Source organism: Cydia strobilella, chromosome 3, assembly GCF_947568885.1.
Source record: "Cydia strobilella chromosome 3, ilCydStro3.1, whole genome shotgun sequence".
Taxonomy (NCBI): Eukaryota; Metazoa; Arthropoda; class Insecta; order Lepidoptera; family Tortricidae; genus Cydia; species Cydia strobilella.
Genome location: NC_086043.1, coordinates 2,549,217 through 2,563,406, shown reverse-complemented (window position 1 = coordinate 2,563,406; position 14,190 = coordinate 2,549,217). Strand labels below are relative to the sequence as shown.

The 14,190-nt window shown below is 40.5% G+C and overlaps 1 protein-coding gene across 1 annotated transcript in view; it reads right to left on the bottom strand.

Annotated features, from left to right (window-relative positions):
- Positions 1-14,190, bottom strand: part of LOC134756190 (kinesin-like protein KIF21A) — a 103,089-nt gene that overhangs the window by 18,974 nt on the left and 69,925 nt on the right. The window contains exons 12-21 of the mRNA XM_063693016.1: positions 11,236-11,435; positions 10,282-10,353; positions 8,581-8,661; positions 7,886-7,973; positions 6,887-7,104; positions 6,324-6,488; positions 5,085-5,236; positions 3,738-3,845; positions 2,181-2,330; positions 1,307-1,411 (exon numbers count right to left, since the gene is read on the bottom strand). Of these exons, the coding sequence (XP_063549086.1) occupies positions 1,307-1,411; positions 2,181-2,330; positions 3,738-3,845; positions 5,085-5,236; positions 6,324-6,488; positions 6,887-7,104; positions 7,886-7,973; positions 8,581-8,661; positions 10,282-10,353; positions 11,236-11,435 (1,339 nt within the window). The remainder of the gene's footprint in view (positions 1-1,306; positions 1,412-2,180; positions 2,331-3,737; positions 3,846-5,084; positions 5,237-6,323; positions 6,489-6,886; positions 7,105-7,885; positions 7,974-8,580; positions 8,662-10,281; positions 10,354-11,235; positions 11,436-14,190) is intronic.

Below are 14,190 nucleotides of genomic sequence, written 5' to 3'. Positions count from 1 at the left end.
TAACATGATATAACGGTAACAAACATCCGAATAAAACATATTTCGTTCAAATATAAACTTCATGCATGAGGCTAATTGTTAATATTAAGGTTTGACAATTTATTTTGATCATAACTTTAGTTATACTACAAAAAGTTGGCTATTAAAAACACGTCATATTCTTTTGTCTCGTTATTATTTCTATAAAATTGCTAAATATAGTACATAGAACAAAAGTATACCTAGTAGTATTTTAAAGAAGTACGCAACAGTTACCAAGCGACATGTTCCTGCTATATTTTAAGCCCTTTTCGCACTTTGCCCAACATTGCAAATTGTAACAGCAAAACATCATTAAACTAAATTTAGGTTTAATTTAAACTAACGTGTTTTTAGTCACTCGCGCGACATGTTTCCCCCAACCGGCTCTCTCAGCGCGCGCGCAGTGTGCGACGCGGCGCGCAGCAGTACGCGAAGCACGGCCGTCGTGAACGCTGCTCGCACGGTTAGTGCTTGAGAAAGGAGACCTAGGCTCTCGGAAACATGTCGCGCGAGTGACTAAAAACACCGTAATTTAAACCGTAAATTTAGTTTAATGTTAGTATGTCTCACGATAGTTAAAATTCGATTGTATTATAATATTAATTTGCAATAAAGTTCACCAATGTTAAGCTGTAGACAATAGTACTGAAATGCTTGGCGTTACAGTTGGCAAAGTGGACCAAATTAATTTTATGAATCGTTTCATTCCGTAGCTTAATTCTTCTATAGAACTGGAATAGCCAATATAAAAAAATGATATTAATATTTACCATCGCGTAATTTGATCTATTTCTATATCCATCCATTGTTCAAGTAGACAAAATAATACTAACACGCGTATTAAAATTATGTAACAGTGAATAAGATGGCGTTGTAGTGCACCATACGTTTTGTAATTAATGAACTGTAATGTCGGCTGTATACATTCGTCGAGAGCCTTTCGCAGTCTCGGCACCGCTCCGATCCAATCGGAAAAGTGCGAGACGAGACAAGGACGAGCGAGACAAGAAGAGAGCAGCATGTACACACTCGTTCCCGGCCTGTCTCGGGGTCTCTCGACGAGTGTGTACATACAATATTAGCGCTCGACAATCTCATTATCAACTTTAGCTGCGAAAATAGCGGATTATTTCGTCGTCTTACTTTACGCGTCTTAGCATTCCGATGTCTATGATAAGAACGAATTAAAATACCAAATAAAAAATACACAGCCAAATATAACAGCCACTGCAGTTCCATAACAAAATTGCGCTACGAGAGTTACAATAAAAAATACGATACGTACAATGACGCCGGCTTGGCTAAGCTGTGCTGCCTCCTGATTGGACGAGGGCTCTCGGGGGGCGGGGCCCGCCGTGACGTGAGCGGCGACGCGATTGGCTGCAGCCCTCTGGAAATGTGCGTGACGTCACAGTGTGTGGACAGAGAACGTTTATGCGAAAGTGGAACGTATACACATATAAATGTGGTTCAATTTTAAACTTATGTACTAACCTACTAACAAATATTTTAAAAGACGATTATGTCTGTGTACACTAAACAATTAAGACAGTAGATACAATTAATTGACACAAACTAGGTGGTCTAAAAATGCCATAATTGAAAATACAAATAGTGCTTGACATTGAAATTTAAGCTTTAAATTCATGGCGTAAAGATACAGTTTACCTTAAAGTGGCACGCTTCGGACGCGATTCATTTGCAATTGTATCGCTGCGTAAAATATTTTATACTGTATTATTATTATTATTTTTAACCTCGTGAGTCTAATTATACATTTAAATGTACATATCCATTGCAATCTAATTTGACCCTTTTGATGAAACAAATAGAGTAGCATTTCTTTTGTTTCACTGCGTTGTAAAACAAACGAAATTCGTTCCAATTTACTTATAGAACAAGGTTCAAATTAAAACAAAACTAAATGATGAGTCTTACGAGGTTAAGTCATGATGGGATTTTATAATACTTTCGATCAATGTATGTATATGATATAAAGAATAGTAGATTTTCCTGTCGTGTAACTCCATAAGATGTAATTTAAGTCAAGATGACGCACTGGGTTCCGTTATAGAGCCTTAGGGCTCGATCGATAAATGTACCTGTATGGTAACGTTGTAAAATCGACTCTAAATAGTTAGACATAAAGTGCAATTTACCTCAAGCTGCCCGGCGCACTAGGGACGCGACTTAGCGGTACGGGCTTTGGGGACACAGGCTCGTATAACGATTGTGTCATGACGTCTAATTCAGTGTTTTCACTGCCATATACGCCTAGGTCTCGAAGACGCACTGATCCTCGGCGGACTCTGTTAGAAAAAGGAATAGTTTAAATTTGTTTTAGATTCCACATTGCATAAATAATAAAAAAAAAGGTTTACAAATATTATTGTCTGCGTATATGATTGTAACGCCTGGCGGCTATGGGGCAAACCCAACTACTATTATCTGTGGACATTTTAAACAAATTACAGTTTTGTACAATTGCAAATACGGTAGGGTTGTTTCCACATGTTGAATCTTATAACTAAATCTAACTAAATAGATAGAAAATGAGCAATTTATCACAATAAATTGGAAACATAAAAAATATATGGGAATAATAAATAAATACTTATGAAATAAAACTATAAAAACGAATTATATCGCGTATATTGAATTTATAATACATCCCGACGTTTCGAACCCTTTACAGCGTTCGTGGTCAACGGGTGACTGAGGAAAAATTACAAAGTGCAAAAATACCCACATACCAAAAGTAGTTTTCATAGTTTTATTTCATGAGTAACTATCGCGGTAACCGAAGACAATATTAAATAAATACTTGTTTTAAAAAAAAACTTCCAAATAGGAAAAAAATAATGGTACGATTCGATTTCTTACATTTAATTAAAAAATATATTATATGGCAACAATATACATAAACGCAATATTTCACCGACAAAATCACAATTTCCTTATTTTCCACGGCTTCTAAGCAATAGCGACGTTATATGTTGACGTCACGATGTAATGCCAATTTGTTAGAAGCGTTTCGTCAGTAAAGTGCGGGTGCCAGACTTTGACCATCATTTGTCATTTTGTTATTGCTTTAAGACAATGGGTCCCATACAGACATTTGATCCTCAAAACAAACTGGATCGACTAATACCATTAATAAAAATTTGTGGAATGTTATTATATCTTCTTCTTTGTCCAGCCCATTTCCCAGGTTAGGTTAGGGGTCGGGCCTCCTCGTACGTCGGCGCCAGGACAATCTATCCTGGGTTGTCTGTGTTGTCAGGTTTTGTGTCCTCATCTCTTTTTCGACATTGGACCACCAGGTTGCTGGTCTTCTGCCTCTTCCCCTGGGGTTGCTTGGGATGTTCATAGCCTTCCTTACTGTGTAGTTTTCGTCCCTTCGCATAACGTGCCCATACCACCTCAATCTACTCTCTTTGAGTTTTTCGGTAATAGGCGCTACCTTGAACGAGCCGCGTACATGTTCATTGCGAACCTTATCTTATATGTTATTATATAAGGTCCCATAATAAAAGTAGCTCAGTTTAGCGAGTAGTATCGAGCCCTGAATTAAAAGCCCCATGGTCAGAGACATACTGTATAAGCTCGTATTATTATAGTGCGCGAGCGGTTCGCGAATGGCGAACGAGCGTTGTTCGTTCTGGACACACCTTTTTGTATAAGTACCAACATGTTTATACACTACAGATACTTACGTGTTACGCTGGAAAGGCGAATTCCTATTATCATCTGGCGGCGACGCGGGCGCCGTGTGAGACTCCCGCGCACCGTTCGTGGTCACCACCGGCCGCTCGAGGAACGAACTGCAAGAGTATGTTAAAAGTTGACTACAAACTAATACAAAGAAAATTGTTTAATAATAAACAGGAACACGTACATTATCAGGCCCTTGAACAATACTCAATAGGGAATATTACGCGAAACTCTGCGTAGGTGGCGCCACTACCACAATCGCGAAACAAGAAAATCGAAATTCGAGCGATAAAGAGGCAGATGGCGAAATTTCGGGTTCGCGTTTCCCGGTAGGTCCTCTGTAAACAAACCGCCTTGATGCATCAATGTCATATTTTATTATCCCCGAAAACTTGTCAAAAACCTGTTAAAGGCACAGTATGTATAAGTTACTCTATGGTTTATTAAAAAGTCTAGTACTGCACTCTGGTGGCAGAACATTGCAGTAATATCCCCTATTAAAATTATATTGAAATTTTTTTTTGTACCCGCAAAAATGCCTTTCTTTTCGATTCACTACGTCCATTATACCTGTGTTATAATCATCCGCATCGCTTTGGACAGCGGACACATACGTTGACTCGAATATAACCAGCCTAAACGTACAGAGACGAGCCTTAATATTATGGCCTTTAGAGCGTTTTCACATTGTCCGATCCGATATCGGATGTAGGATTCTACATCCGCGTAGTCAGGCCGCGGGGGCGCGCTCGGACGCCGTCTTTAGCGGTCACGCACACTACAACAAGCTATATAACAGCTGACGGGGGGCTCCGATATGGCTGAATTTATGGGAAGCGCCTTTCCGATATCGGATGTCGGAAGGCGCCTATGACGAAAACAGCTGCAGGAAAGTGCCACTGGCATTAAGTCCGGCTTTTTTGCGTCATTTATCGTTTTAGGGTTCCGTACCCAAAGGGTAAAAACGGGACCCTATTACTAAGACTCCGCTGTCCGTCTGTCTGTCACCAGGCTGTATCTCACGAACCGTGATAGCTAGACAGTTGAAATTTTCACAGATGATGTATTTCTGTTGCCGCTATAACAGCAAATACTAAAAACAGAATAAAATAAATATTTAAGTGGGGCTTCCATACAATAAACGTGATTTTTTCGCTGCTTTTTGCGTAATGGTACAGAACCCTTCGTGTGCGAGTCCGACTCGCACTTGGCCGGTTTTTTTTTTAGTAATAATTATTTAGTAAATGCATAAATAATTACAGAGAAACACATATATCTTACATTTTACTTCCTTCCGACATCCGATATCGGATCGGACATTGTGAAAACGCTCTAACTCATACACTCACCCGTCCACTGGCGACACGGATCTTGTGCTAGTGCCGGAGGACACGCGGGCCAGCATGGCAGCAAGCGCGCCGGCCCCCATGCCCCACGGGTTCAGGTTCTGGTCGCCGACCGCCCGCATCGCTGCTGCCGCTCGCTCTGCGCTTTCTTCCATCTGCAAAAAGAACATCAAAGTTCTTTACGAAACATTTTTTTTTTTAGTCTACTTTGGTGTCCCACTGCTGGGCAAAGGCCTCCCCTCGTTTTCTCCACTCGACCCTGTCATCGGCATTTTCTCACCATTTGGGGTAGAATGCGTCCAAGTCGTCCCGCCATCTCCTTTTTGGTCTGCCTGAACCCCGGCCTGCACCGTCTATGGTGCTCCGTGGGTCCCACTCAATAACCATTTTGGCCCACCTTTCCGGGTGCATGCGACAGACATGTCCTGCCCAGTCCCACTTAAGCTTAGCGGTCTTGACGCCTACGCATCTGCAACTCTAGTTCAGGAGCGTAGTTCCGTGTTTCTGATTCGATCAGTTCTACGAACACCTAATATACTACGCTCCATAGCTCGCTGGCAAACCTTGAAACTCAAGTTTTACGAAACATTATTATCACAAAAACAAATTGAAAGTTCACTCATAAGAGCCGTTACGCTCTGTCGATTTGGTCTCTCGGCGACCAAAACATAGGCAACTAAAGCTCTAAAAGTCCTAATTTCATAAGGACTCAATTGGTGCGAAACTTTGTATGCGTGTTTTGGTATATTGCGGTATTTGATGGATCGATTGAATAGGCTAAATGACAAGTTTTTATTAAGGTGCATTGAGTTCAGCCAGCAGTTTAAAAAAAAAACGCATTTTTTAGATCACAATACGGCTGTCCCTTTCTAATGTATGGCACTATCCCTTTCGGCTATTTAGGATTGTCAAAATTAGAGTCATTATCTTATTTGTGGCACGCAAACGGACGTCAAGTTTTGCCAACCCTAATAATTGCTCGGAGCAACGCTGAGCCGAACGGAACCGAGAATGCCCGAAAGGAGGAGTGTCGCCTAGGGAATGAAAACCGGTTTTAATTGCATGGAAAACCGGTTATTAACCGAAATTTCTTACAAATAAAAACCGGTTTGCATTCCCTAGTGTCGCCGCACTGCCTAGACCGGTACAGCGACATCTAGCGGACAAACGAGTGAGCTTTACTTCACGAACGCCTTCTCAGGAATTCGACTTTATTGCCTAAACAGTAGGGTTTCAACTTGCCTGTGCGACTTGTGCTCTTGCATCGGCTAGCGCCTGCTGGTGGCGGGTGGTGTCGTGCGCGTACTGGAGCGCCAGGCCCGCCAACCGCGAGAGCGCGTAGCGGCCCGCTTCCGCGCAATCGATCTGTTCTAGTAGGCGGGGGAGCTCGTTCTCGTCGTTTTCTTCCTGTGAAAAATAATTTCAGTAGTAAATTTGCCAACAGTAACTTAATTTAGCGTATCAGCAATAGCACGCTTCAAATACTCAAGTGAAGGTCCATCTCCTTCCTGATTGGCCCGCTCCCGTTGTTAAAGGTGCCTTTCCAGTGCGCTCTCAAGGTCGCCGAGGGCTGTGCGTGTTGTGACTTAAACCTACAGATAAAAGGTTTAAAATCCTTTACACTTACTTGTATCTGCATGATCCCATGACGTATCAGCTATGGCGCCCTTCAGATACTCCAGTAAAGGTCCATCTCCTGATCGGTCCGTTCTCTTTGTTTAAGGTGCATTTCCAACGCGCTCTCAAGGTCAAATGTGATGTGACTTATCCCTATAGTAACAAAGTTCAAAATCTTTAACACATACCTCTATCTGCATGATCTGATGATGCGTATCAGCTATGGCTCCCTTCAAATACTCCAACAAGGGTCCGTCTCCCTCCTGATTGGCCCGTTCCCGTTGCTTAAGGTGCCTCTCCAGCGCGCTCTCAAGGTCGCCGAGGGTGGAGCGCGCGGCGCAGGCGCGGGAGAGCCAGGCCTCGAGCCGGGCCCAGGCCTCGCGGTAGGAGGTGCGCGAGCGGTTGCCTGGAGGAAATAGACTTCATTATTGGTGGCCGCCGTCGCCGTGTTCATTTATTACAGCCTCCTAGTTAGGGTTCCGTACCCAAAGGGTAAAAAACCGGCCAAGTGCGAGTCGGGCTCACGCACGAAGGGTTTTGTACCATTGCGCAAAAAAAAGGCAAAAAAATCACGTTTGTTGTATGGGAGCCCCACTTAAATATTCATTTTATTCTGTTATTTATTAGTATTTGTTGTTATAGCGGCAACAGAAACAATACATCATCTGTGAAAATTTCAACTGTCTACTATACTATACTAAGGTTACGCACTAACGCAGCCACATATGTGAACAGAGCGAATGGATGGCTAAGGAATCAATATGACCTCGGTCTCTTTAAAACAAGAGTGAATAGGCTGTTACTGAACCGGTGAGCTCCATCTTAGGCCCTGTCTTCACTTTCCATCAGGTGTGACTAGGGCCAATCGCCGATCAGATTATAATAATAAAATAAAAAAAATACAAATGATACCTGATAAGGATAATTTGGGAGTAACTAAAATACAAATTAACTCAGCAATATAATGAAGACTAAGGTAAGAAAAAAAAGAATAAAAGATAAGAGTCCCTCTTAGTTCCGTTGCACCAAACCGTCTATCACCTTCGCGTTCGCTAAATTTTATGGCATGAGAAGTTTCATAGATCTCTATTGCGTGACGTTAATCAGTCTGTTAACTGTAGTTGGTGTAACTGGCCCTTAGTATTTTCTACAAGAAATAAGATACATTAATAAATGTAAAAGCGTACCGCGAAGTCTTCCCGCTGCTCGGCTGCTAAGCTTGTCGCGATGGCCCCGTCGGAGTATTGATACCTCTTCTTGCTTCCGTTTTAATACCTACAAAATCAAAAATATATTAAAACTCGATCAGTTCTCTGGTACACCTGATACTTATTAAATATGCATTCATCTGTAAAAAACCCGTCTCTCATAAAAAAACCCGGCCAAGTGCGAGTCGGACTCGCGCACGAAAGGTTCCGTACCATTACGCAAAAAATCACGTTTGTTGTACGAGAGCCCCACTTAAATATTAATTTTATTATGTTTTTAGAATTTATTGTTATAGCGGCAACCGAAATACATCATCTGTGAAAATTTCAAACTGTCTAGCTATCACGGTTGATGAGATACTGGTGACAGACGAACAGATAGACAGACAGACGGACAGCGGAGTCTTAGTAATAGGGTCCCGTTTTTACCCTTTGGGTACGGAACCCTAAAATCCACTGATGAACCCAGGTCAAAATATTTTTACATTATGTATTAAGTAGGTGTATTTACTGTAACGTCACATGTTGGGTGTAACAAATCTTTTTGACGTTTTTAAGATCTGGACTGACTGTTTCGGAAACTGGCTTATTAGAACACATTGTAGTGCTTATATTGTTATTTTATACACAAAACATAATCCAGAGTTTTATCTACAAATAATAATTTCATTCACCTGTTCCTTTAATTTTGTTTCAGCTTCTAGAGACCTAATGATATTGGCATTCTTGCGAGATTCTTTCCGTAGTTGCGCCACCTGGTAACAGACACCAATTTAGTTAAAATGCATGATGGTAAACTAAAAACCATCATTTCATAAATCGTCAGATGACAGCCAAAGCGAATGACAAAAAAATAATAACTACAGGACGTACATATATTTAAAAAAGAACTTTTCAAATTCCTAGTAAATTAAGCATTACTCCATAAAAGAATACCTAGATGACTACGACATATGACATAAACATTAATTATAATATTTATAACCATTTTTTTTTTTTTTTTTTAATTTATTTTCAAAAAAGTATAACACATTTTAAACTTATACAAGTTTCGCCAAACTTGCGTTTAACGGCGAAATGGTGCACTCATTTTCAATGTTAGTACCTTAATCTAAATTTAATGATTAACTTATATTACTAAGGTTAATACTTTTATATAACATTAACAAAGTGTAAGTTGTAGGTTTAAGAATTTATTGGTAGTTTTACATGTATGTAAAATGTATTATTTTGGTGCAATAATGGATATTTATTTATATACAATATTTACCTATCTTATATATTTAGTCATGCGTTGTACCCAATAGCAACTTCTTAATTTTTGATTTAAAGATGTTTTTACTAGCACACTCGTCTTCTATTGATAAATTGTTCATTATTCGCGGTGTGATATACTTGCGCGTCCTTGACTCTGTCATGACTGATGATATATTTTAATTGTGTTTGAACTGTATATTAATAAAATTGTATTTTAATTTTAAATGTAATTTAATGCTAATTTTAATTGTAATTTATTTATTTTATAAGATAACATTATGTGCATTTCAATATTATTTAGATTCTCGTTCTCTTTGACATTTGTATGCCAACCGGCAAAACATAGTGTTCAATGTACACCTAAGACCCATGTATACCTATGTTTTACAAATAAAGCATTCTGATTCTGATTCTGAATAATTCAGCAAAAATTAACCTTATTTTGGTACAAATAGGGTTCACTATGGATGGTCAGGGTTAACTTGTGATAGTCAGTTTTGGTTGTCACCATGTCACCTGACGAAATAAAGATCTTTGATTTGTATTAAGAGCCCACCAACGTGCTCACTCACTAGCGCCACTGCTAAATAATTGTATTCAAATTTAACGATAGATATTTAAAAAACCGGCCAAGTGCGAGTCGGACTCGCGTATCGAGGGTTCCGTACTTTTTAGTATTTGTTGTTATAGCGGCAACAGAAATACACCATCTGTGAAAATTTCAACTGTCTAGCTATCACGGTTCATGAGATACAGCCTGGTGACAGACAGACGGACAGCGGAGTCTTAGTAATAGGGTCCCGTTTTTACCCTTTGGGTACGGAACCCTAAAAAGGGGGCCGCTACGTACTGTATTTTGTATTTAGGTACCTTTTGAATATCCTTCTTCCTTCTTCCTCGCGTTATCCGTCCGTTTTTGTTTTGAGTTCATAGATCGACGAATCCAGCAACGTAAAATCTAGTTTGATGTATTAAAAAGGTACTTAAATACAAAATACAGTACGTAGCGGTCCCCTTTTTTAAATATTTTTCGTTAAATTAATATAATCACAATTATTTAACAGTGGCGCTAGTGAGCACGTTGATGGGCTCTTAAGTAATATTAGTTTTATTTCTACCTCTTTGGCTCTTGCCGCTTCGGCCTGTTGATGTCGTTTGGCCTCCTCGCGCATGCGTTGGATCAATTTCACCTTTAAAAATAATCACAGTTAAAAAATAATCTAAGTAAAGCATTGTCTTATTCTTACATTCATTTTGATATTCATATTAATTTTTACATTACATTTGCGAACATTCGTAAATAGGGAATATTACGCGAAACTCTGCGCAGGGGGCGCCACTAACACAATCTGAGGGTCTATCGCGAAATAAGAAAATCGAAATTTCATTATGTAATATCTCTGTCACTCTTGCATATTCGAGCGATAAAGAGGCAGGTAGCGAAATTTCGGATTCGCGTTTGCCGGTAGATCCTCTGTAAAAAAACCGCCTTGATGCATCAATGTCATATTTTTTAATCTCTGAAAACTTGTCAAGAACCTGTTAAAGTTACAGTATGTATAAGTTACTCTATGGTTTACTTAACGGGCTAGTGCTGCACTCTGGTGGCAGAACATTTCGGCCTATTGTTCGAAGGTTTGCACGCACGTGATGCTGCGTAGCAGTTTGTTATTGCGATATGCCAAACGAAAATTCCGTGACGCCCGTGAGTTTTGCGTAATATTCCCTACTAGTTTTTGCCCGCGACTTTGTCTGCGTGGACTTAGTAACAGCAGCTAAAGTGTGTATAGCGCCTGGAAAAATTCTCGTAGCAATCATTCAATTTGAGCACATTATGCACACAATTTAGCAGGCACTTCATTAATTATCTCAATTCCATCCCGCTTTTTACTTTCTTAAGGGATGATTTTCGGGATAAAAACTATCCTGTGTCCTTCTCAAGGACTTAACCTATCTCTATGCAATATTTCATCTAAATCGGTTCAGCGGTTTAAGCGTGAAGAGGGAACACACAGACAGACAGACTTTCGCATTTATAATATTAGTATGGATTGAATATATTGATCTTGTACCTTATCGCGTTTCATGGAATGCAGCTCGTTTTTCAACGTTAATATCTGCTGTGCAGTCTGTCTTTGTGATCGTTGCAACCTTGTATGTTCTCTGGCCGCAGTTTGAAGACGTTTCAGTTCACGGGACATGCCACTGAGGCGTCGCTCGTATTCGTCCTTTACACGTTTGAGTTTTTCACTGGGTGGTGATGCTTGTGATGCTGTAGAAGGTAGAAATTTGATTAAAATGATTTAAAGCTTACGGGTGAGTATAAAATGGAGTGGGGTTTAAAAAATTATCCCATATTAAGGGATCCCATGCCCCAATGACCTTCGATCTGAATCCCTTAGTTTTCTTATGTTTTTTGTAGCTTATCATATTAACGTTAGATGAGACGCGCTTTGATCGTATTAAACTACTAATATTTGGAATTTATTCATTTATTTATGAATCCGTAAGGAGTTCGTTTAGGAGGTGCAAGCGCGCACTGCTTGCCCTTAGAGCCAAAGACGCCTAGTCTTACTAAGATGGCATATAGTCGAGAAATTCGGACGGGCACCGCCGTGGCGGGGTGGCCTAGGGGTTCATGGCGTTAGCCGCGATAGCTAAAGACGCCGGTTCGAATCCGGCCTTCACCACTGGAGGGCTTCGTCACTTTTTCTTTAATATATGACATCTATTACAGTTTTTAATTTATATATATTAGTGTGACTACTTTAAAAAACACAAATCAAAATATTTAATAAAATAATTTTATTTGTTCTCAAACTTGTTTACTAATATTTGGTCAAATGAAGACACTTACTGAGCAGCGGCGGCTGGTGATTCTATATTATGGGTGTTCACTATCACAGTAAAAAACTACACATTGAATTAACCGACACAAAATACGGTCATTGAACTCTCTTATAGAATTTCGCTATTACGAATATCTTGACGACCGATAGACGCTAACTGCAGTTCATTTTACAAATGGATTCTAGGTTGTGAATGTTGTTTTCAAATTTTATGGAAATATGTGCTAAATTGTTAACACATCGGTTTCGGTCCAAGCAAACTCACCGCACAGCCGTCGCCCGGCCCGCCCGCGCCCGCTCCAAACAAGACATATTCTTAGGTACATACATGTACTTAGGTAGGTAACACGATAAACTAAAACACCTAGTTACTTTTATCACAGCGACATAACACAACCACGGTGTTTTTTCATATTGATCTTATTTAATGACATATAAGTTTTTGTTTTTGACGAACATTGTTACGAAAGTTCAAGGTTTTCCTTTTATATTGAACTCGAGTCGATTTTGTAAACTTTTTTCACATTCTCCCGTTAAATTCATTCATTTTAAACACCTCACAACAAACAAATTATGTGCACTTACTGCTTAAACTCTTGGTTAATTATTTATAATAAAAAAATGCCAAAATTCCATTCACGCGCGTACTTTAAAATTGACTACTAACTAAGGTCTGTTTACAAACAAGTGACAATATGGCGCACACAATGCGCGCGCATTCGACGAGAGGGCGCAAGGTCAAACGGGCTACGGAGCGCCGCTCCAATTTTACCTCTTTCTTCATAGAAAATCTTCTGTTTCACGTGCGGAACTGTAGCGAAACTTCTCTTTCGCTCTCATTGAATTTCCTATTGATTTTATGTACTAAATCTTTTTCATAGGAGCGCAATCCAAAGCGCTCCGCTTCGCGCGTTACCTATGATTCCTATGAAATTATAGGAGTAGGCCGAGTAGTATAGGCCGTCTATAAACTTATAATGAATAAAGGTAATTATTTAATTGGTATTGACTTTTGTACGATAGATCTTAAAGAGTAATATATTAATTAGGCACTATAATCTTATGGGAGTGCACTGCACAAGCGCTCCTTAGAGGAAGCCGCGCCTGTTACTGAGAGTGGATAGAACTTTGTCCCTCTCCGCATGTGTGGCCTTAATTTGCGTGTGAAGTGTGTCGAGCCGTTGTTCGTAGTGCTGCCTCAGCGCGGCGAGGCGTCGTTGCGATAACTCTAGTTGTTCTATGGGACGCGCTTTGATCGTCTTAAACTACTAATATTTGGTCAAATGAAGACACTTACTGAGAGTGGATAAAACTTTGTCCTTCTCCGCATGTGTGGCCTTAATTTGCGTGTGAAGTGTGTCGAGCCGTTGTTCGTAGTGCTGCCTCAGCGCGGCGAGCCGTCGTTGCGACAACTCTAGTTGTTCTATGGGACGCGCTTTGATCGTCTTAAACTACTAATATTTGGTCAAATGAAGACACTTACTGAGAGTGGATAGAACTTTGTCCCTCTCCGCATGTGTGGCCTTAATTTGCGTGTGAAGTGTGTCGAGCCGTTGTTCGTAGTGCTGCCTCAGCGCGGCGAGGCGTCGTTGCGACAACTCTAGTTGTTCTATGGGACGCGCTTTGATCGTCTTAAACTACTAATATTTGGTCAAATGAAGACACTTACTGAGAGTGGATAAAACTTTGTCCTTCTCCGCATGTGTGGCCTTAATTTGCGTGTGAAGTGTGTCGAGCCGTTGTTCGTAGTGCTGCCTCAGCGCGGCGAGCCGTCGTTGCGACAACTCTAGTTGTTCTATGGGACGCGCTTTGATCGTCTTAAACTACTAATATTTGGTCAAATGAAGACACTTACTGAGAGTGGATAGAACTTTGTCCTTCTCCGCATGTGTGGCCTTAATTTGCGTGTGAAGTGTGTCGAGCCGTTGTTCGTAGTGCTGCCTCAGCGCGGCGAGCCGTCGTTGCGACAACTCTAGTTGTTCTATGGGACGCGCTTTGATCGTCTTAAACTACTAATATTTGGTCAAATGAAGACACTTACTGAGAGTGGATAGAACTTTGTCCCTCTCCGCATGTGTGGCCTTAATTTGCGTGTGAAGTGTGTCGAGCCGTTGTTCGTAGTGCTGCCTCAGCGCGGCGAGGCGTCGTTGCGACAACTCTAGTTGTTCTATGGGACGC